The 24,905-nt window shown below is 43.7% G+C and overlaps 1 protein-coding gene across 1 annotated transcript in view; it reads left to right on the top strand.

The window, feature by feature from the left end:
* Positions 1–24,905, top strand: part of FRMD4A (FERM domain containing 4A) — a 328,482-nt gene that overhangs the window by 146,862 nt on the left and 156,715 nt on the right. The window contains 2 exon segments of the mRNA XM_070381930.1: positions 10,483–10,577; positions 23,786–23,878. Of these exon segments, the coding sequence (XP_070238031.1) occupies positions 10,483–10,577; positions 23,786–23,878 (188 nt within the window).

Consider the following 24,905-nt stretch of genomic DNA (forward strand, 5'->3'; position numbering starts at 1 on the left):
AGGGGAGCGCAGCTAGACCCGCGGCTGTGTGCGGGATGACCTCATGCATTCTCTCGATGGTTCGCGCGGCGCCCCTCCCCAGGATGAAGGAGCAGCCAACCAGCGCTCGGCTGCTTATTGCCGAGCCCCCCGGGGGGGAGGGGAGGGTGGGAGCCAGGTTCCCAGCTGCTCCGGGAAACACAGTAACAGGCAGGGCTTCAAAGAGGCCGCAGGCAAGCTCTGGCATCATTAATTCAGAGCTGGCCCTCTTCACCTCCCTGTCTCCCTCTAGGTTTTCAGAAAAGTTGGGAAGAAAGAGCACTGACCTCGCTTTCTTTCTTTCCACTCTCAGCACAGGACTCTACCACCGTACAGCTGCTCCGCCTCGGCCTCCTTCTCCGGGGCGGGAATCACATTTTTCTGGGATGGGGGATGCAGTACCCGGTGCCCAGGGACGGGTGTGACCCAGCTGTCCCCAGCAGCCTGGCGGTCACAGGGGGCACTGTGACCACAGTGAGTTCCAGAACAGCCTTAGGGAGGAAGGAAAGGGGAGAGGGTGATCTCTCAGTCTCCCAGCCCCGTGATTCCTCCCAAAGCACAGATGGGAGCCGTGCGAGGTTTTAATTTTTTAATGCAATTAATTCAGAAGTAGCAATTCCATTGATTTCGAATCTGTGAGTTGCCCTCAAGGAATGGGGGGTGACAGGAAAGGGCTTGAGGGGAGAAGTGACTGAGTTGAAGCTGCCGGCAGCCACTGGCTGCCTCCGATCAGCCCCTGAAACAAAGGTGTCCCCAGCTGGACTTGTGTCTGCGGCTTCCTTGCCCAGGTCAATGGCATTATAAAGAGAAAGTGCAAATACTAGTACAGGGCTTTCTCCGGAGACCCCGTTTTGTGTCTCAAACAACCGAGGGGTTTGGGGTTTCCTGTTGGTAGGACCTGAACGCCAGGCTCTGCGGGGCTTCTGTCTGTAGGTGTGTGTTCATTTTCTGAGGCTGCCATAACAAATCACCACAAACTTGGGCGCTTGAAATAACAAACACATTCTCTCACAGTTCTGAAAGGCAGAAGCCAAAGTCAAGCTGTCAGCAGAGCTGAGCTTCCTCTGGAAGCTGGAGGGGAAAATCCATTCTTTTCAGCTTCTGGTGACTGCCAGCCTTCCCTGACACGTGGCTTCATCACTTCCATCTCTATCTTCACGTGGTTCTCTAGCGTTTGGCTGTATGTGTCAGAACTCCATCCGTCTCTCTCCTAGAAGGATCTGTGTGATTGCACTTCCTTTCAAGGATCATAATCACATCATGTATAATCCAGGGTCATGTTCACTGGCTGCAGCATTTAGGATAGACCTTTTGGGAGGGGGTCTCCATTCAGCCCATTACAGGGCACAGCAAGTCATGTCACAAACTAATTCACCATGTTCAGAACACCCTGTTCTATTTGCAGAAGCCAAAACAGGCAAGTAACCCAAGTGTCCATCAGTGGATCAATAAATAAACAGAATGTGGTTCATTCATACTGTGGAATATTATTCAACCCTGAAAAGTAAGGACATTCTGATACCTGCTGCCACGTGAATGAATTCTGAAGATGTTATGCTAAGTGAAATAAGCCAGCCACAAAAGGACAAATAATTTACAATTGTACTTAGATGGGGTACCTGAAGTAGTCAGGTTCATAGGAATGGAAAGTAGACTGATGGTTGCCAGGGGCTGGAGGAGGGGGGATGGGGAATTGTTTTGCAAGAGGAAATATTCTAGAGCTGAACAACAGTGTGAATATACTTAATAATATTGAACTGCATACTTAAAAGTGGTTAAGATGCTCAATTTTATGTTATGTTGTTTTACCATACTTTAAAAAATGTTTGAATTAAAAGTAATACTGTTTGTTAATGCATATAGGTGGAATCTAAAAAAAAAAATGGTACAGATGAACCTATTTGCAGGGCAGGGACAGAGACACAGATATAGAGAGTGGACATGTGGACATGAAGAGGGGATGAATTGGAAGATTGGGTTAACATATATACACTACCATGTGTAAAATAGATAGCTAGTAGGAACCTGTTGTATAACACAGGAACTCAGCTCAATGATGACCTAGAGGGGTGGGATGGCAGGGAAGGGAGGCTCAAGAGGGAGGAGATATATTTGTATCTATATAGCTGATTCATAGCAGAAACCAACATAACATTGCAAAGCAACTGTACCCCAATTTTAAAAAAGTTAAAGGATAATAAAAATAAATGAATTTACTGCAACATAAGAGTATGCATGCCAAGGTTGAATGAAATCCCTGTGGTAAATGCTAGAGGAGTTCAGAGGAGAATGAGACTATTTAGAGATGGGATGATCCAGGGTCCTTCCTGCAAGAAGTGGACCCGTGGGCCTTGAGCAAAATAAAATTTAAATGGGAGGGGGCAGGGGAGAGAGGATATTGTGGGCAAGGTTTGAAAACAGAAATGAGATTGGTGTTTTTTTTTTTTTTTTTTCCACTCTGATACAAACAGATTAGACAGAAATGAGCACTTTGGGAGAGAATTGGAGAAAAGTGAGATTAGATAGGCCCTATAATCAAAAGAGTGGCCTTAAATACCAGACTGGCCTTTACAACTTGATACCATTTAGGAGACTATTATCATAATTCATAGGTGAGATAAAGAGCATCTGAAGTAATAGTGAACACATAGAACATTCACTTTGTCTCAAGCACTTGCTCTGGCACCTAATGCAAGTCAGTGTTAATTCATTCAGTCCTCATTGCAGTCCTATGATGTGGGCATGGAGACCATCCCCATTTTGCAGCCAAGGAAACTGAGGTGCAGAAAGGTCAAGTGACTTGCCCGAGATTGAATAAGAAGGATGGCTATGTTAACTGATAGATTTAAGAGATCCAGGGAGATCCAGAATGGTTGCAGAGTTTTTTTTAGAAAGAATGACTAGACCCTTGAGAACATTGGGCAGGTTTTAGGGAAGGAAGGAACTAAATTTAATAAAAAGCTTAATGAATAAAGAATCCAAGGGCAGGAGTCTTAATTCATCAATCTAGTTCATAATTTTATAAAGGAAAATGCTGAGGTTCATAGCAGTTACATAGTTTGTCTAAGAGCATCTCTCTGGAATGGAGCCATGTTAAGTGGAAAGTAGACTGTGTGATTGATAATAAAAATATTCTGTGGAGAACTAGAGAGGAACTAGGGTACCATCTGGTCAGCTGATCCCTCTCGCCACACTTTGCCTGGACAGTTCACAAGGTCAGCTAGAAGGATCATGTGTGCCCAGAGCACTGTAGAGCCATGTGTCCCTGTGAAGTGTTCTTTTGATCTTTACAATCCAATCATGTCCCACCTTGGAAGCCAGTATAGACGGGGCCCATTCTGGAACCCTGTCCATGCAGGTATGTGCACAGTTTCCCACTGGAATAGTCCAGAGCCCTGGGAACTCAGATCTGTATGGTAGAGTAAGACATTTATAAAGAAAATCTATTTGTCAGTTATAAGGATGGTTTAAAGCCTAGAAGGGCACATGGGAAAAGAATCTGAGATAGAAAAAGAAAATGAGAAAAGCTATTGAGTGAACAAAGTTCATTATAGGTTGAGAGAAAGTCAGTCTTAAACATCGTGACCTCGGAGAGCCTGGATGGTGCCAGTGACCCAGAATAGGCTGTTTCTAACCCACAACGCATAGGGCTTGCCTTGCTCACATTGGCATTGAGGCCTCAGCCACATTTGTCCTGAAGAACCTGACTAGTCTACAGGCCACCTGCCTGGCCTTGCTCCCAGCCAAATCCTGCAAAGCTCCACAAATGTTTACAGTACAAGTAATTGGCAAATTATAATCAGCAGATTTTGTAAACGTCCCTTCAAAGTAACTAATAGCATAAAGCTTTCTGCTTACCCAGCAGTGTTCACCAAATGAGTTTAGGAAATGTTCTGAACGATGTAAGTTCATTAATCACCACCGCATCAAGGTGGGATATTGTCTTAGTTTGCAAGTTCAGGGAATCACTGACTTTTAAATAGCTTTAAACCTACCATACAGGGAATTAAGATTTCAGTGCCTGAATCAATTGGATAAGCTAGGTTATTCTCTGATGACAAACCAACCCCTAAGGTCATGGTGAAAACTGAACAATGAGGTTTATTTCTCACTCAGGCTACTCATCCATGAGGTGGGTGGGAGAGCTTGCTCTCATTGGTAGAGCGGCTACCAGCTAGGGCATTGCCAGTCACCATGACAGTAGAAGAGGAGTGTGTCTTATTTTTTTTAAGATTTTTTTTAATGTGGATCATTTTTAAAGTCTTTATTGAATTTGTTACAAGATTGCTTTTGTTTTATGTTTTGGTTTTTTGGTCTTGAGCCATGTGGGATATTATTACCTCCCTGACCAGGGTTTAAACCTGCACCATCTGCATTGGAAGGTAAATTCTTAACTACTGGACTGCCAGGAAACTCACAAAAATCTCTTAATTTAGATGATAATGTCATCATATAGGAGACTACTCATATGAAGGACATGACAGTACCTCAGTAAGTTCTTTGAAAGGCATGAGATTGGAAGAAGGGGAATTAAATATGTAATTTGACTGTTTCAAATGACTGGCTAAGGTAGCCCCATGCCTTCATTTCTACAGAGAAAAGGCCTTACTGCTGGGACTCAAACATTAATATTTAAGGCCTATGGGCTAAGACTACAGTACTTTTCTCAGCTCATTTCCTTTTCCCAGACTCCCCACCACTTCTGCACACAGGCTGGTCATTCACCCAGCCCATTCTATGGAACGACTACAGTATTTAGTCATGTGATAGATGACTTCTTGTCTCTTCCTGGGTAAATTTGTGTACCTCTGGTCAATTCCATTGAGATGATGGCTTTCAAGTTTAACTCTCTTCTTTTCTTGGGTAAATTTGTATACCTCTGGTCATTTCTCTTGAGATGATGGCTTTCAAGTTTAACTCTCAAAGAGAAGGAAATCTTATTTCCATCATTTCCAAGTTTGGGCTGGGAATCTCCCCATTACCTCTAAGAACCCACAAATAATGAATTACCAGTCACACCTCATTTTAGAAAACAGTTTGATCCAGCGTGCTCCCCCCGTGCACCCTCTATCACCATTCACCAGAGTTGGCCTCATGTGACTTTTGCCATTTAAAAAAATATAAAATCTGTTCCAAGACCAGTGAGGATGCTTTTACACATGAGACACCAGCTTCAAAGGAAGACCCCAAACATGATCAAAATGTTTAAAGAAATAGCAGATTATAGAAATGCTGTGACTGTTCTGAAAGGGATGCAAGCATTTGGAAGGATGAGTTACGGTACTTTGCAATGTAAAAATCAGCCTTACCTCCCTCCATTGGGTCACAGCCTCTGCATTAAATACTTGTTATCTGGGCAGCCAGGTGCCTTGTGGGGATGGAGGTGATGCTAGCAACACAGCCCCACAGCATCCCTTAACAAATACAGCCTGAAGCTTCAAGAGCCCTCCTCCCCTCTGATCCTACTTGTCACTCATTAATGATGCTCTGAGATGTGCCACATTGACTCCCCTGCCTTCCTTAGTGTGAATGGAAGCATAGCATATGGGATGACATTGATTTATCAAAATGGATTCTCCTGTTGATTTATGTTTTCTGGGGGGAGGAAGCTCTGCCCCTGCTTCAAAACCACTGTCATCATTTTTGGCAATTTTCATTGGTAAATTGATGGTGATGAGACCCCGAGGCTGCCATGCTGGGAGCCCAGGATGAGGCAGCAGAGACGGGACCATCTGCTTTGGCTTTTTGCAATGAACACTAGCTGTTACTCTGTGCCCTAAAGAGAGTCTGAGGGCCTATTGGCAAGTACTGTGTGCTGTGCATTTTTGTATCTCCTGCAGGGTTCGCTAGTGCCCTACACATTTTAGACACTCCATAAATGTTTGTTGGATCAAAGGAAGTGCCCCTGTCTTAGTCGCTGCCTAACAAATACAATAGACCTGGAGGCTTAGATAGGAGACACTGATTTTGTCACAGTTCTGCAGGGTGGAAGTCCGAGGTCTGGGTGCCAGCCTGGTTGGGCTCTATGAGGGCTCTTTTCTTGACTTGGAGACTGCAGCCTTCTCACTGTGTCCTCACCTGGTGGAGAGACAGCAAGCCAGCTCGCTGGGATCTCTTCTTATAAGGACACTAATCCCATCATGAGAACCTGCCCTTATGACCTCATCTAACCCTGATCAGCTCCCAAAGGCCACACTGCCTAAAACCATCACAACGAGGTTTAGGGCTTCCACATATGAATTTGGGAGGGGGGACACAGCACAGTCCTTAGTAGCACCAAAAAAGTGAAAATAAGAAACTAAACTGTCTCATAACTCTTTTTTTTTTTTTACCATCTTAAACCAGTTCACCTGCCCCTACTCATCCCCCCTATCTCTGGCAACCATCAGTCTGTTCTGTGTATCTATGAAGTGTTTTTAATTTTCTTTTTTAGATTCCACATATAAGTGAGACCAAATAGTATTTATGTTTCTCTTTTGATTTATTTCATTTAGCATAATACCCTCAAGGTCCACGCATGTCGTTGTGAATGGTAAAATTTCCCTCTTCTTTATGGCTGAATAATACTGCATTGTGTGTATATACCACATTTTCTTTACCCATTCATCTAGACGGACACTTAGCTTGCTTCCATGTCTAGACTGTAGCAAATAATGCTGCAGTGAACAAGAGGGTACATATGTCTTTTCAAGTTAGTGTTTTTGTTTACTTTGGGTAAATATCCAGAAGTGGAATTGCGAGATCATATGCTAGTTCTGGTCCCATCACTTCATGGGAAATAGATGGGGAAACAGTGGAAACACTGTCAGACTTTATTTTTTGGGGCTCCAAAATCCCTGCAGATGGTGACTGCAGCCATGAAATTAAAAGACGCTTACTCCTTGGAAGGAAAGTTATGACCAACCTAGATAGCATATTCAAAAGCAGAGACATTACTTTGCCAACAAAGGTCCGTCTAGTCAAGGCTATGGTTTTTCCAGTGGTCATGTATGGATGTGAGAGTTGGACTGTGAAGAAGGCTGAGCGCCGAAGAATTGATGCCTTTGAACTGTGGTGTTGGAGAAGACTCTTGAGAGTCCCTTGGACTGCAAGGAGATCCAACCAGTCCATTCTGAAGGAGATCAGCCCTGGGATTTCTTTGGAAGGAATGATGCTAGAGCTGAAACTCCAGTACTTTGGCCACCTCATGCGAAGAGTTGACTGATTGGAAAAGACTCTGATGCTGGGAGGGATTGGGGGCAGGAGGAGAAGGGGACGACAGAGGATGAGATGGCTGGATGGCATCACTGACTCGATGGACGTGGGTCTGGGTCAACTCTGGGAGTTGGTGATGGACAGGGAGGCCTGGCGTGCTGCGATTCATGGGGTCACAAACAGTCGGACACGACTGAGCGACTGAACTGAACTGATGCTAGTTCTAAAACTGTTATGTAACTCTTTGTTAAAATTAATTTTTATTTATTTGATTTTTGGCTGTGTTGGCTGTATGTTGCTGCACACACGGTTTCTTTAGTTGCGGCAAGTGGGGGCTACTCAGTTGCTGTGCGTGGGCTTCCCACTGTGGTGGCTTCTCTTATTGTGGAGCACAGGCTCTAGGCTTTCAGGCTTCAGTGGCTGTAGCACACTGGTTCAGTAGTTTCAGTGCACAGGTCCAGTTGCTCCGTGGCACATGAGATCCTCCCAGATCAGGGATCGAACCCGTGTCCCTCGCCCTGGCAGGTGGACCCTCAACCACTGGACCATCAGGGAAGTCCTGCTATGTAGCTCTTGATTTATACATCTTATCCACCCTCTTAATAGAAAAATGGAACAAAGTAACCATCAGAACAGGAAATTTACTCAGGAATGGTATACTAATGTGCATTAATGGAAATACACACACACACACATTTTCTCTTCTTGCATTCTTTTTTGCTTTGTGCTTAGAGACATCCAGTGAGTATACTTGCTGGAACAGGGTGGTTGTTGTAGAATAAAGGCAATGCATCTAGAAAAACCTGATCTTGGAGGCAGTTTATAAATAGTTGACACCTTTTGGCTCCACATCTCTATTATCAGCCTTTCCTTCCCCTCCTACATCTGAAGCTGGTGGTGGTGGTGTTGCTCAGTTGCTGAGTCGTGTCTGACTCTTTGTGACCCTGTGGACTGCAGCACACCAGGCTTCCCTGTCCTTTATTACCTCCTGGAATTTGCTCAGACTCAGTCCATTGAGTTGGTGATGCTATCTTACCATCTCATCCTCTGCCACCCTCTCCTCCTGTCCTCAGTCTTTCCCAGCATCAGAGTCTTGTCCAGTGAGTCAGCTCTTCGCATCAAGTGGCCAAAGTATTAGAGCTTTAGCATCAGTCCTTCCAATGAATATTCAGGGTTGATTTCCTTTAGGATTGACTGGTTTGATCTCCTTGCTGTTCAAGGAACTCTCAAGAGTCTTCTCCAGCACCACAGTTCAAAAGCATCAATTCTTTGGTGTTCAGCCTTCTTTATGGTCCAACTCTCACATCTATACATGACTACTGGGAAAACCATAGCTTTGACTATGTGAACCTTTGTCAGCAAAGAGAGGTCTCTGCTTTTTAATACTCTGTCTATATTTGTCATAGCTTTTTTCCCAAAGAGCAAGCGCCTTTAAATTTCATGACTGCAGTCACTGTCCACAATGATTTTGGAGCCCAAGAAAATAAAATATTTGCCTGGTAGTCTGTGGTCATCTTAAGTGATAGGCCAGAGTGATGGATGTATTGACAATGCAAACAGCTACAATGATTTCATACCTAAGGCTCTGACACACTCCTTTAGATTGGCAGAGATGTTCAGGAAAGAGTTGATGATAAAAATATTCTTGGAAAGGCAAATTTTTGGTTTATTCTTAAATAACTATTCTCAAGTTTCTCTGGCCTTAATGTTAACATTTCTGTCAGGAAGTTACTCTTATTGTTTGAATTTTAAATTATGGGAGCATATAGAATGATCAGGGCTTCCCAAGTGGCTCAGATGGTAAAGAATCCACTTGCCAATGCAGGAGACACTCGTTTGATCCCCGGGTTGGGAAGATCCCCTGGAGAAGGAAATGGCAACTTACTCCAGTATTCTTGCCTGGAGAATTCCATGGACAGAGAAGGCTGGTGGGCTATATAGTCCATGGGGTCGCAAAGAGTCGGACATGACTGAGCGACTAACACATACACACACACACACACACACACACACACACACACACGCATAGTGTAGTCAAGGGTAGTCTCTGGAACCAGAGTTCAAATCTCAACTACAGTACTTAGAGATGTTTAATCTTTGGGCACCTGTTTCCTCCCCATACAATGGAATTAATAATAGAACCACCTTATAGAGTTGTGATGAGGGTTAAAGAAGCTGGTGTTTGTAATGTGCTTGGAATAGGCCCTAGCACATAGCAGATAGCACATAGCAAATACTATATAAGTGCATGGTATATATATATATATTAGGTTGGCTACAAAGTTCAAGTTTTTCCATTATATCTTATGTGAAAATCAAAATGAGCTTATTGACCAAACCAATATATCTATCTTCACATTCTATAATATATTAATTATAGTATTAATATATTATAGTATTATATAACATTTGTGTTATGCAATATATATTTGATGTATGTCACAGCATATATATATTACATATGTTAGTGTTAGTTGCTTAGTTTTGTCTGGCTCTTTGTGACACCATGAACTGTAGCCTGCCAGGCTCCTCAGTCCATGGGATTTCTCAGGAAGAATACTGGAGTGGGCAGCCATTTCCTTCTCCATAGGATGTTCCCGACCCAGGGATCGAACCCATGTCTCTTGCATGGCAGGCAGATTCTTTACCATCTGAGCCACCAGGGTAGCCCATTACATATGTATGACTATGTATTTATATAAGGGACTTCCCTGGTGGTTCAGATGGTAAAGTGTCTGCCTACAATGCGGGAGACCCGGGTTCAATGCCTGGGTTGGGAAGATCTCCTGGAGAAGGAAATGGCAACCCACTCCAGTACTCTTGCCTGGAAAATCCCATGGACGGAGGAGCCTGGTAGACTGCAGTCCATGGGGTCGCAAACAGTCGGACATCACTGAGCGGCTTCACGTTCACTTTCTTGTGTGTGTATATATATATATATATATATTTTTTTTAATAAGATATCTTCATGTCAACTCAGTATAAAATGTTCTCCTGTGGGGGGTGGGAGGGAGAGCTGTGAGCTCTGACAGCCTTGTCAATGAGCAAGTAGCATTTGTTGATAGAACAAACTACCAGGAAACAAGGCAGAAGGTCTCAGTCCACTGATGGCCCTGTCCTCACTGTCAACTCCTTGGGTTTTATAAAAACCATGTGTATCGATGTTCTTGAACTTTGAGACATTCCCTTCAAGAAATATGAGATTGAGATCGCATGTTTCAGGAAACGGAATCTCTCGTCTCTTACTCTCCCATTTTGTTCTCTCTCCAGCCCAAGCTTTTGGCCAAGGAGCTGCTTGACCTCGTGGCCTCTCACTTCAACCTGAAGGAGAAGGAATACTTTGGAATTGCCTTCACGGATGAGACGTAAGTACCCACGTGTTCAGAGAACCCGAAGGGAAAATGTGGAACCCGAAATCGCACTGTCTCAACTGTCCCCAGTGGAGGCTGCTGCAGGCCACGTAGGTCTCATGGTTCAGGGTCAGTCCAAGTTCATCATTTGAATTTCAAAGGCCTTGTGATCATGCCTGGAACAGCCAAGGGATATAATTAGGATGATGCTCATATTATGAAATTATTAGGTAAACCAGTTCTTATAATCAAGCCGGTGCGTGTTCAGAACTGAAATGTTTCTTTTTAAAAAAAGATTTGTCTGGGTTTGTTTTCTGTTAGAGTTAAACGAAAACGTCTGGAAATGCAGCATTTCTTTCCAGTGCTGGAATAACAATAACAGGAAGTCAATGCGATGATAAATTCAAAATGAAGAGTTATCTGTGCAGTTTCACTGTCAACGATGAAGTAGACTATAAAAATGGAAAATTCAGACTGCTCATCTGATGAAAAGTACATTTGTGTTCAGTGATCTTTCAATTTGGCTCTCTAAAGTGGTGTTTTGCAACGCAAGGAAGGAGTATCTTTACTAAAATTTCAATTTCCTTCTTAATATATTGTTAATAAAAGAGTACGGTGTACACCTGCACAAATTCCTCGATACACTGTTCTAAGCAAATGTTTTACAGTTCTTGCTCCTCTGTACATACACACACACACTTGCATACATGCTCCTCCAGATCCTTAGAATTACAGAGATGATGTCCTAAAACATTAATAGATTAGGGTTAGGTTAGCATCTGGACAAGACGACTCTGGGAGGCAGGTCCCACTGAAGCAGGTTGGGCTCAAGAGCAAGGACTGGAGGCATCCACATTGGTCGGTGGGAGAGATGATCAGGTGTATATGTGCGAGGACCCTCCGGGAGCCGCAGGTGGATGGGGCGGCCGTAGCATTTATCATCCATATCAGGACACTGTGGGTAAAAGAGGGTGTAAGTTGGGACTGTCTGGGGCAGACTGGGCAGATTATCAACCCTCTAAATTAGCAACCTTTCAGGTGGCAGTGTGAGCAGTATTGGGGGCAGAGTCACACCTGGCTCCAGAAAGTCGGGAGGAACAGGCTGCCCCTGGCCCTGGAGCCTCGGAGAACAGAGCCGGAAGGGAGGCAGGACTGCTTGCTCCTGGTCTAGAAGGATTGCTGTGCCTGCAGGTGGGACCTCGTAAACAGGGCTGTGACCTGGAGGGCTGTGATGGGAAAGAGTCAGCGAAGTAATTTTTAAAAATGCTTTAAGACAAATGTACAAATATACATGGAGAATAACCACTTTCATGAATGTACTTGTTTTCTACCCTTTCTCCTGAAAACCACTATAACCTTCTCAACTGGTACTCAGACATTTTTCACTAATTAGAAGGAAACCACAGTTTCAATTCATCATATCCCATTGTTCACATTTCCCAAGTATGTTTCCTCTTCTCAGAGAGCCAGTGAACTCAAGATGGGTCCCAATTCGACTTCCCTTTTGGATAAACAAGTCAGAGAATGAGGTTATTGTCCTGGGCCCAGGAGGAAAAAATACACCTGCCGAAGGTTTCAGATCACAGCCCTAATGGCACCAGCCAGGAAGAAATGAACATCAGGGAGAAAGTCCCTCTGCTCCCAGGAGAGATGAAAGCAGGAAAACCACCCAGCACCACCCACCTGTCCCATCGAATGGAGCCCGTCTGCCCCAGGCTCCCTGGGCTGGTGGGGAAAGTGTGTGTGTGTTTATATCTGTCTGTTCCAGGTCTTGACCTCCTGGCTCCCCGGGCCGGTGGGGAAAGTGTGTGTGTGTCTGTGTGTGTGTGCCTGTGTCTGTGTGTACACGTGCACGCAGGCTGGAGGCACGCAGGCTGGCGGGAAGGGTCCCTCTCCCTGGACTGTGAACTGGCGGCTGGAGAGCCCTGTTGGGGAGGGTGGGGGTGATAGGCAGGATATGAACCATCGTCTGGCATCGTCCAGAGGAAGAGTGGCCACCACCAACCTCTTCACCTGGGTGTGGGTGGGAGGGCTCCTCTGGCGATGGTAGAAGTGGTGGACAGCCAGCCGAGATCGGTAGACAAGACTTTGCAGCTGGCAGACAGTTCCTGGAAAAGAGATGGCAGGTGGGCCTGACTCACCAGGGAACAGTGAGTATCAGGGACCCCTAGGAAACCAGGAACCAGCCTCGGAGAGACCAGGATGAGGAGACAGAACAAAGGGAAGGCAGGGGTGGCCGTGACTCAGGCCATTGTCAGTCAAGGGCTGACCACACCTGGGGCCAAGGCGTTGGCTCATGGCCTCTTTGGTCATCTGACCTTTGCTCCTTTTCTTGGTGGGAAAGGAATGAATGAAAGCTGTGACCAAAGAATGGTGCCTGTGGGTGAGGCTTGGTCTGTGCGGTGTGCTTAGGTGCTCAGTCATGTACGACTCTTTGTGACTCCATGGATTGTAGCCCGACAGGCTCCTCTGTCCATGGAATTCTCCAGGCAAGAATACTGGAGTGGGTTGCCATGCCCTACTCCAAGGGATCTTCCTGACCCAGGGATCAAACCTAGGTCTTCCGCATTGCAGGTAGATTCTTTACCGTCTGAGCCACCAGGGAAGTGTCTAGGGTGGTGATAATACGTCGGTAACCACTGTCCTTGTCCTGTATCCTGCCTCAGCTCTCACACTGGGCACTGCTAGACAGTAATGCCAGATCATTTAATAACTGGATATTCTAATTATGCATGTGTATTGGGTTGTGTGGTTGTGTGTGTGTGATTTCTGCGGGTACTACACTGTGTATTTAATAATAAAATGCAGTTGAACTTTCATCCTTTATTACAATCCATGGCATACCCCATGCATTTGCCTTTTTCCCAATTCAGATCAAAACAAGACTTATAAAGTGCTGTAGGGACTTCCCAGCCAGTTCAGTGGTTAAGACTCCACTCTCCCAGTGCAGGGGGCACCAGTTCCATCCCTTGTTAGGGAACTTAAGGTCCCTCATGCTGCATGGTGCAGCCAAAAAAAAGAAGAAAAAAGTGCTATAAGCTATAAAATACTGCACTAGTGTTAGGAGTTGCCAGCAGTGTTATAATTCCTAATAGTACAGTATGTGACTGGTGTATAGTCAGTGAGTCTTTCAGTGTAAAATGCTGTTGATGACATTTCGTAGGCTCTGGATGGGCATGGAGAAAAGAAATATGAAACAAAATGTAGACGAAACTGGAAGATTCTCTAAGTTCCTTTCACCCCTAAGTTGCATTCATTAGTAGTGTCCAAGGCCACAGTGCCAGACTCTGTGTCCAGGGATATTTCCTACCATTAGTTAATCAATGCAGGATTAGTACTAGGTCTATCTTCTGTTTTTTGTAATTCAATTTTTAAAATTTTTATGTAGAAATAATTGGTTATACAGAAAAGCTGCAAAGATAGTACAGAATTCTCATATACCCCTTACCCAGCTTCCCCTAATGTGAATATCATAAATACTGTGTGATAAGTATCAAAACTAAGACATTAACCTTGGTATTGATACTGTGAGTAACTTAACTACAGACTTTATTCAAATTTCACCACTTTTCCCACTGAATGTCTTTTTCTATTTCTGGATTCAAGTGCATTTAGCCCCTTTTATTTTTAATAACTCTGCACAAATAAAAAGATATACAGGCGAACTTTGTTTTTTTATGGTTTATTTTATTGCACTTCACAGATACTCTGTTTTTTACAGATTGAAGGTTTGTGTGGTAACCCTTCATTGAGCAAGTCGGTCAGTGCCATTTTTCCAACAGCATTTGCTCATCTTGTGTCTCTGTCATATGGTCTGGTAATTCTCACAATACTTCAAACTTTTTCATTTTTACTGTATTTTTTATGGTTGTCTGTGATCGGTGATGGAGAAGGCAATGGCACCCCACTCCAGTACTCTTGCCTGGAAAATCCCATGGATGGAAGAGCCTGGTGGGCTGCAGTCCATGGGGTCGCGAAGAGTCGGACACGACTGAGCGACTTCACTTTCGCTTTTCACTTTCATGCATTGGAGAAGGCAGTGGCAACCCACTCCAGTGTTCTTGCCTGGAGAATCCCAGGGACGGGGAGCCTAGTGGGCTGCCGTCTATGGGGTCGCACAGAGTCGGACACGACTGAAGTGACTTAGCAGTAGCAGCAGTAGCAGTGATCGGTGATCTTTGATGTTACTCTTGTAAAAAAGATTACAACTCACAGAAGGCTCAGATGAGTGTTAGCATTTTTTAGCCATGAAGTATATTTAATTAAAGTATGTACCTTGTTTTCTTAGACAATGCTACTGCGGAGTTAATAGGCTACTGTATAGTGTAAACATAACTTTTATATGCACTGGGAAACCAAAAAATCCATGTGACTCTCATTTTTGTGACAGTCACTTTATTTTGGTGGTCTGGAAGCAATCACCCAGTTTATCTCTGAGGTGTCCGTAGATGGTTATCAATGAATATCTGAAGTGTGGTGATCCATGCAAACTACGACATTTTAGCAGTCTTTAAAATATTCTGAAGCCAAGTAAGAGCCTAGTGTGAGTTTTTTTAATATAATTTTATTTATATATTTTTGTTTGGGCTGGGTTTTCATTGCCACATGCAGTCTTTAGTTGCAAGCGGAGGCTACACTTTTCGTTGCTGTGCTCAGGCTTCTCATTGAGGTGGCTTCTCATGTTTTCTGTGCTCAGGCTTCTCATTGAGGTGGCTTCTCATGTTTTCTGTGCTCAGGCTTCTCATTGAGGTGGCTCCTCATGTTTTCTGTGCTCAGGCTTCTCATTGAGGTGGCTCCTCATGTTTTGGAGCACAGGCTCCAGGCACATGGGCTTTAGTTGCAGCACACGGGCTTAGTAGTTGAGGTGTTTGAATGTAGTTGCTCCATGGCATTTGGAATCTTCCTGGATCAGGAATCAAACCCATATTGCCTGTGTTGCCAGGCAGATTCTCATCCACTGTGCCACCAGGGAAGTCCTAGTATAAATTGGATCTTAAAATAATTAATGTTTTGCTACTGATGTGGTCCTCAACCTTGACTCCACATTGGATTCACCTTGGACTCTTTATAAAATGCCAGTGTCTGGGCCCTACCCCCAGAAATTCTGATTTAATTGGTCAGGGTGTCGCCTGAGCATGAGGATTTTTTAAAGCTCTCCAGTTGATTCTTATGTGTAGCCAGTTTGAAAACCGCTTTCATAGAGCAGAGGGATGCTGGTGTAAGTTGTCTCTGCCCCCTCCCTCCAGATCCAGGAAGAGAAGCTGAGTTCATTCTAACTTTGAATATTTGAGGCCCATCAGGACTCATGCCATGAGGCTGCAAAGTTATAAACTCTTCCCCATTCCAGATTCTGGAAACCTGTTAAGAACCCACTCAGAACTTCAGATTTCGTGTTTGCTAGAGTGCAAATAGAATAACCGAGATTTTCATTTATCAAACACTAACATTCATCTTTAAGGAAAGTTATTTTTGTATGTTATTTTTGAAATATTCCCACTGCTATTTCAACACTCAGGCTGATTTTTTTCATAAGTCATGGTTCTGATGGTATAATTTAAATATGTAAAGCCCTATTTTTAGTTATCTGATCTATTCTCTGTCATCATTGTTCCTCTGTTTGGGTTTCTTTTTTAAAAAGAAAAACTTTACTGAGGTGAAATTGACATACAAAACTGCACATATTTAAGGCCTCCCCCGCGGCTCAGAAGGTAAAGAATCTGCCTGCAGTGCAGGAGCCACAGGAGAGTCAGGTTTGACCCCTGGGTCAGGAAGAGCCCCTGGAGGAGGAAAATGGCAACCCACTCCAGTATACTTGCCAGAAAAATCCCACGGACAGAGGAGTCTGGCGGGCTACAGTACAAAGCATCACCAAGAGTGGAACACGACTAAGCGAGCACAGCACATACTTAAAGTGTACAGCTCAACGAGTTTGGACATAGGCAAGCATGGATAACACCCAAGTGTTTAATTTTTAAATTTTTTTATTTTATATTGGACTATAGTTGATTTACAATGTATAGGTGTACAGCAAAGTAATTCAGTTATATGTATAGATATATCTATTCTTTTTCAAACTCTTTTCCCATTTAGGTTATTACAGAATATTGGCATAGGCAAACACCTGTAACACCCAAGTTTTCCATTTTTAAAATAAAAAAGTTGACAGAGGATCCCACCATCAACAGCAATAACTGAACAGCTTTTAGGCTATTAGGGCTATTAGTCAAATACCCATCAAGGTGAAGTCATGATTAATTGTAACATATTTAAATTTTGATTTTAATTTCCTGTCATAAATTTTAAGGATTGTTTGTCAAATGTTGTAAATGAGTATCTGTGTAAGAACACTTTAAGAAGTATTTAGAAAGTTGAAGGAGAAAGATACAAAACTCAGTTAAGCCATTGTTGCACATTTCAAAGCCATGTACAGTTCCAGTGTATTCTCACGTACCAATTAGGAAAATGAATAGTTCTTAACCTCTTATTTAATCACAGACCCTTGTGAAATTTAAGAAGTTACATTCCCTCACCCCTACAATTGTTTACATACAGAATAATTAGTGCTTAAATTTTAGAAGGTTCACAGGCACTCTGAAGCCAGAATCTAAGTTGAAGAACCGATTAAGGATTTTTTAAAAAAACGACATGCTGTGTCTTGATTAATTGAGCCGTGGATAGGTACTGATAAGGGAGTGTTATTTATCTGGTTAATTAAATGCCCATATCACACTGGAATTGCATCCGTTTTAGACCCAATGCCAGGACAATGAAGAGAACCCTCGGTTCAGCAGCACCTTTGAGTCCTGTAACCCTTGACTAGAACCAGGACCAGCATGGACTGAGACATGTGAAAAGGGGCTAGTCGATGAGCATCCCCAGTCACAAGCTGATGTGCAATTTAAAAAAGCAGAAAAGCGGTTTTCCAATTGCAGAAGAAACCACCACAAGTTGCAGCCCTGGGAATGTAATTTATTTGGAAATAGGTTTGGGATTTCCATTCATTAAATGCTCAGTACTGTGCGACCAAGGAGAAAATCAATGGCTACAACCTCGGTGCCCGGGTTGTAATAGCTGCTTCTGGGAACGTGGCATTCAGCGTTCATTACCCCTCGGAGACAGCCCGCTGAGACCTTCAGACGCCGTGGCAAACAACAGGACCTTCTGTTCAGAACCAGAAAAGGGCTTTAGCAGAACTCTTCCTGTGTGCAGCTAAGAGAAAAAAGAATGAGGCAACCAGAAGGGGTCTTAGGAATCCAATCTTTCTCCTGACCTTTTCCTCCCAAAGCCTCCCAAAGTACAGGGGAACCCGGGCCTGGCCTAGGTGAATTCTCATTGGATACAAAGATTGTTCAGTTACGGCGGGAGCAGCGTCCAGACGTGGAGGGCAGTCATGGAACCAACAGCAATATTGATCTATGGGGCTTATCTAAAGCCAGTGTATTCACTTCTCAGCAAATGTTTATTTAGCATCAACTACTGAGTCTGGAGATACAGAAGTAACTGGCCTGTGACCACTTGGAGAGCTTGTATTTGTAGTTTAGGCAATAAATATTTAAGTTATAGGTAGGAGATGCTAGAAAAGAAAATTTTGAGTAGCCTTCAGAGGACACTGTAGAGCAAACAATCCCTCTGTGTGTAATAAAAAAAATTAAAGGCATAAATTCAGATGGACAAAATAGCCCATGATTTAGTCATCCAGGCTCCCTATATATTCCTTCTCTTAAACTTCATCTGTGTGTGTGTCTCTCTCTTGTAGACACACACACACACACACACACACACACTCTTGAAAGCCACTCTTTGAGGGAGTCTAGCTAAACCAGTATTCCTAGCTGTCCTTGCTGAGCACACATACTTCTGACCCTAAGACACTGGACTGAATGAAGAGCAGAAATCTTCCTTTTGAAGAACTTCAAACCTAGCCTCTCCATCTAGTAACACCTAAAAGAACTTCATCTTCTTGCTTTGACATTTTTTGGAAGCGCATTCCCTAAGAATCAGTTGTCTACAATAAAAACCTCTAAAAGGCACCGAGTCTCATTCTCCCCTGGGGTTCAAGACTGTTGGGTTCAGATAGACTTATCACACACCCCTACCCCAGTGATTCTCTACAAACAAAGCTCCCTTTAAGGCCTTCTCCATTAAAGCTTCCTTGAACCAAAAATCTATTTGTATTGTATGGAGACGCTAAAAGCAATCTGTTAAATAAATGCATCCAATTTCTGTTGCCTAGAAGCAATTGCATATTTAATACTGACCCAACAGTTTGACCTATTGCCGCCATAAACCAATAGGTGTTATCTTGCTCAGCTTTAAAGATAGTTATCAGTCAAGCAATAACAAAAATACCTTGAGCATCTCCTGGGACTTTTTTTTTTTTTTTTGCTTTGTTATAGGTCAATGTACTGATGTGAATTCTCAAATGAAAAATCAATGAGATAATGAAACCCAAGCTATCAGGCATCTCTTAGTTAAACTGTACAGAGAAAATGCTTCTTCTACTCTTTGCTTCCCATCCTACCTAAGCTTAAAGAAAAGAAAAAGAAAGGTTGAGGAAGAGACCTGATGTTGGGAACGAGAGGTGTTACATAAGGAAAAAAAAATCACGGACAGTGAGGAATCCTTATCCTTGATACTGTTGGGTGTAGAAAAATGTGACCTTGAACCCAACGCAATCAGCAGAAAATATTTTAATGCATGGAAATTGAAGTGAGATTTTGTTTCCTTTTTAATCTATCCCTTAGCTTTTGCCCAGATGTTGAGCACTTATCCTCAGGGACCCAGGGTGGGTTACTGGTGCCTCAGTCTTTCCTTTTGTAGCCCCTTTGTAGTGGAGAGATTTTACAGGCACATAAAGTCGAAGGGTCGCGGGACTCCAGGTGCAGGAAGAGCCCTCCCCGAGGATTTCAGAACCCCGTGTGTGTGTGTGTGTGTGTGTGTGTGTGTGTGTGTGCACTGTCATTCCTTGCAGAAGTGGGGTTGAGGAATCTGAGTAGAGGAAGTAGGGGGAGGAAGTTCATTTTCTCTCCAAGGCCAACTATTCAGTTACGGGGGAATTCTGGCCTCCTTGTTCTTTCTGCTTTTTGACCATTTTCTTAATCTAGTCATTTCATGGTTTGATCAATGCTGAACTAATACATGGCTGGGAACCAAGGAATTCATCCCTATAATGTTCTTTTAAAAAGTTTAGTGTGGGCAGTGAAATTACCTAGGGAAGTGGGATCCATCTGTTTGTTCTCCATTAACATGGATGAAGAAGATGGGCAATGAGCAAACCCCGTAGAGTGGTACCCTAGTAACATGGTCTGTATTTCTTCAAAGGGTTCCCACTTTCAGGTTCTCCACCAAGTGAATTATGGCCCCCAGGTCAAATCCCCAGCACTCTGAGTGGTTAGAAATGTTGTGCCCTTGGGTGGAATGAGAATTTCTCAAGCCTGACCCATTGATGGATCCTCAGGGCACAGGTAGAACATTCCATCTCGATTCCTCCTTATTCCTTGCATTTGGGACCATAGGAAAATTGCTGTGCACCATTCTAGTCTCTCTCTTGCAAGATTCTGGAAAAGGTTAGTCTCACCAGACTCTTTATCAGGAGTTATTGCAAGGCAAATGATTAAAATTTAAATCTGCATGGTCATTGGATAAATTTCTGTTCTGAGTTTTTACAGATTCTGTATTTGTTTGGGATCATTAGTTACAGGGCCAAACTAACAGCTAAAGCTGTTTCCATTCCATCCCAAACTAACAGCCAAAGTTCTGTGACCCTGAGGCCACACTCTGAACCACTTCCTTTAAGTAACTCCCAAACCCCAAGCCAGTACTCCCCCTCCCATCCTTAATCACCCCAGAGCCAGTTACCAGAGAACCAGGGATAGTTCTGAAGACTCAGGTTCCACCAGCACTGTTCAGGCTAGCCAGTCCTAAGCTGTCCCTCATGCCTTTTCCATGAAAACCCCAGTGAAGTCTCTTCCTGTGTCCTCCCCATATTCCGTTCTGCCTCATGAACAACACTGGAGCTTCTTCTCATGACCCTGCATGGGGTGGGTGCCTCTCATTTCCAGGAAACCATGAGGAACATTAAACTTTCCCTTCAGTGGCACTGACCTCTCAGTGCTGTCACTCAGTCACTTTTGTAAGTTGAGATCAGGGCGCACCTCAGCTTCTTGCAGAGGTAGTCATCTAACCAGTGCGCAAGTACTTCGGCGTCCATAATATTTGCCAAGTGCTATGCTATGTTCTAGGGATGATTCTGTTTATATGTTGAAATCATAACTGAGCTGTAGAAACAGGTCCTATTTTTTAAATAACTAATTGTACTAGGCTCTGCTAAATGCCTTGCAGATGACACAAACCAGAAGCTCTGGAGACATTGGAAAGAAAACCCAGACTTAGGCAATTAGAAGGCTTCACTAAAAGTAAGATTTGAACTTGACCTTGAACAGTGGCTAGCATTCAGATAAAGAGGATGGAGAGAATGTTCCAAGGAGGAGAAACCAAATGATCGAAGTACTGGGGTGAGCGTGCATATGACGTGTTTGCAGGAGGCTGAGCACAAAGAGAGGATCCTGGAAGACTTTGGACATTTTCAGAGGCCAAAGTGGGGGTGGAGGGAGACTGTGGGTTATTACACCTTGATAATGAGGTCTGTTTGTCTTACCTTCCAGTTAATCAAAAATGCACACACTGTTACCTGAGGGAGTAGATCTCTCTGTGTTTTTCATATGTAGAAAGTCTGTTGAGGAAAAGTGTGTACACAGAGTAAGTTCCATGGACTTCGGGAAGGGCAGCCACAGAGCTGTGCCCAGGATGGGTGCTGGAGCACCTAGAGGAGGACCCGCAGCCCAGGCTGGTGTGTGGTGTGAGGAAGGGGTACCAGGGAAGGCTTCCCAGAGGAGACACAGGAGAGCTGTGTCTTGAAGGATGGGCCAGACTTCGCTGGGCAGTGGAGAGGAAGAAGGGCATTCTAGGCAGAGGGAACAGCATGAGTTAAGGCACAGAGGTTTAAAACAACATGATCCCCACGGGGCATTGTCAACATTTCAGGTCTGACCAGAGACAATGGTGGCATTGAGGCTTTCTGTTTCCAGACCCCGTGTTCTTTCGAACAAAAATTTATCCTGCCTTTCTGGAAGATGTTGGTCCAATCGTTTTGCACAGAGAACTTTTTTCCATTCTTTTTTTTTTTTAACCCTTATACTCAGAATTGAGATACTGCTTTAAACATGAAAGATAAAGTTAATAAAAAAACATGTTTTGTCTAGATGAAAATTCCTGGAGGAGAAAGAGGCCAGAGTTCCTCCGACAGACACTCTTTTGAGGCAGCCCTCATCCTCATCTCTGGAGCCATGGGCTCGGGCTTAGTTGAAAGAGGGGTTTGTTTATTTTTGTGCGCAGAAGGTGCGGTTTGAAAGACATCTCAAAATGGAGATGGAAAGCCTCCAGCTTTCATTATTTGGAGGCTTGGAGGAGCAAACCTTTTAATACAATGATGCAACAGCTTTTATGTTCAGTAAGCACAGCCTTTCACATGGGTGTATACGTTATAAACACCAGTGTTACACAGCGTCAGGCCCCTGAAGAAATGTTGTGCAATAGTGTCTGTTCAGCATGGGCTTACTGAGTCACAGAGATGATGGGACTCTGAACCCTTCTGAATGACGGGCTGAGACTGGGGAAGGAGAGGAGAGGAAAGGGGCAAGGTGGATCCCTTTGCTCGTCCTTGTTCTATGATTCTGTCTTGCTCTTCAAAGACCAAGCTCCTCAACTTGTCACCAAGACCCTGGTCCCCACTCTCCAGCCTCATCCCTTTCTGTTCACATGATACCACGGTGCCAGGTTTTCCTCCCCACCTCAGGGCCTTTGCACATGCTGGCCTTACTGCTTGGAATGTTATTTCCTCTTCCTCTTTGCTTTCCTTCTGTCATTCTTCAAATCTCAATCAAACACCAAGCAGCATTTCTTGGACCCCCAGACTAGATCAGGTCCTTACAGGTCCTCATACTATTGGTAATTGCAGAATTAATCATGAAAATAATTGCTGAGTTCCTGTCTCCTGACAAGAATATAAGCATCAGGGGTAAAGGGACTGTGTCAATTTTGCTTACTGCTACATCTCCAGACCCTTATCTGGAGAAGATGATCAATTAATATTTATGGAGGGAGGAAGGGAAGGAAGAAAGAAATGCAGAAGTGACTCCATTTGCATATCATCAAGTATTTCCACGGTTCACTGTTTAAAATAGCTTTAATGAGATAAAATTGACATGCAGTAAACTACACAATTAAAGTTTACAATTTCCTAAGTGTTGATATGTCTGCACTCAAGAAGCCATCCCCACTTTCAAGATAATGAACATCTCCATCACACCCAAAGGTTTGCTCATCCCCCACCACACACACGCACTATCCCACCATCAAGCACCCCTGGCAACCACCAATCTGCTTTCTGTTGCCCCAGATTAGTTTGTACTTTCTAGAGTTTTCTATAAATGGTATCATACAATCTGTACTCTGTTTGTCTGGCTTCTCCCACTCAGGATAATTATTTTGTGATTCATCTTTGTTGCTCTGTGTATTAATAGCTCATTGTCTTTGTCACTGGGTAGTATTCCTTTCTATATCGTAATTGGTCCATTCCCCTGTGATCAACATTGGGGTTGTTTCAAGTTTCGAGCTATTACAAATAACATGAACATCTGTGTGTGAAAGTCATTGTATGGATGTCTGCTTTCCTTTCTCTTGGGTAAATTCCTAGGAGTGGAGAGGCTGGGTCCTGTGCTAGGTGTATGCTTCATTTTTAAAGAAATTGTCTCTGATTCACTTTGTACCCCAATCTGCTTCCAGCATGATATGGTGAAGATTGCTAACATGTTTCTAAAGGGTGTTTGGAGGCCTTCAGACAGAAAAGACTGTCTTTCTTCCCTGTGGTGGTCAGGGAATTCAGGACAAAAAAAAGAATGATTGCCTTTTCATTTCAGTGCCATCAAGGAAATGGACTGTGGGTCTCAAATCCCCAACTGTGATTGTTACATGGTATCTCCTGCTGATGCACTGTTTCTCCAGTGTTTCCTTTGGTGTCTGAAAACTACTAGAACTTAAGAGTGAAGCAGAGGTCCATGTGTATCTGTGCTCCAGCATGTACCATATATGCAGACATAGACCTTCATCCCGGGTAACTTTGGCAACACCCAAAGGTCTAATCCACTGGTCTCTCTTTTCCACAGGGGACACTTGAACTGGCTTCAGCTAGATCGAAGAGTCTTGGAACATGACTTCCCCAAAAAGTCGGGACCAGTGGTTTTATACTTTTGTGTCAGGTACGAACATTGGGTATCCACCCTTTTGCTTTTTTTCCCCTTTGTCAGAAAAGCCCAGGAGGGTAGAGCAAACAAAGAAAAGGGAACTCAGGTTTATCTTGGTTCGCTGCCAGGAGTAGAGGTCGTGGTATAGAGTTCCATGTAAACGTAGGGCGTGAGCGTGTAAGGCTTGAACACACATGTTTTTGCTCTGGCACTAGAATGCTTCTGTGGAATGAAGGTAAAACCTTTTTGGTTTTGCTTTTTGGGTGGGGGAGAGGGGAAGAGGGCATATATCTCAAAGGAAACTGAGTCTCTGAGAATAACACAAACCTGTGGATTCCTTTGTTGGTGTTTGAAGCCACATAACAAAAGTCTGTGTATTCTTTCTTTCTGCCACTTGGCTTCTTCAAACTTGTGTGCTTTATCCCAGGTAGGAATAGTTGCAACCCAGCAACAAACCACAGATAAATGCATTTCCCAGTATGGGAAGCTAAGTTATAATAATATTTCAGAAACAGTAGGAATTTTCTGTTCATTAATCTAGTGTAAGAAGTTTTATTTTGTGACTGCAGAGAACTATAAGCTTCTCACATTTAATGTTTGCAACAATCTAATGGAGTCAAGACTTCAGACTTGACTTACCACTGGGCTTGCAAAAGGTTGTGTGAAGCCAGAGTGGGGATCACGTCAGGAGTTCAAGGGCAAAGTACTGATGCAAATCATGTGAAACAGATCCAGAATCTGAGCCCCTAGACCCAGCAGCTCTCTGAGTACCCTGTCTGTTGAGCACCAGGCTATTTCTGCTGCACAGCTGCAGAGGTGTTTGGGTTCAAATGCTTTGGTCTTAAAATGCACACCAACCCTTCCACCCAAGGCATAGACTCAGCGCCTTTAAAACATGTGAATAGAAATTCAAGAGCAGGACACCATCGCATTACAATTGAGTTCTTCCTAAAGAACACAACTAGGAATGCAGTTTTAATCAAAGCCACCTTGATACCACAAGAGGCAAAATCAGAGGTAAAGGTGCCTCTTACAGGTGGGA

Source organism: Bos mutus, chromosome 13, assembly GCF_027580195.1.
Source record: "Bos mutus isolate GX-2022 chromosome 13, NWIPB_WYAK_1.1, whole genome shotgun sequence".
Lineage (NCBI taxonomy): Eukaryota > Metazoa > Chordata > Mammalia > Artiodactyla > Bovidae > Bos > Bos mutus.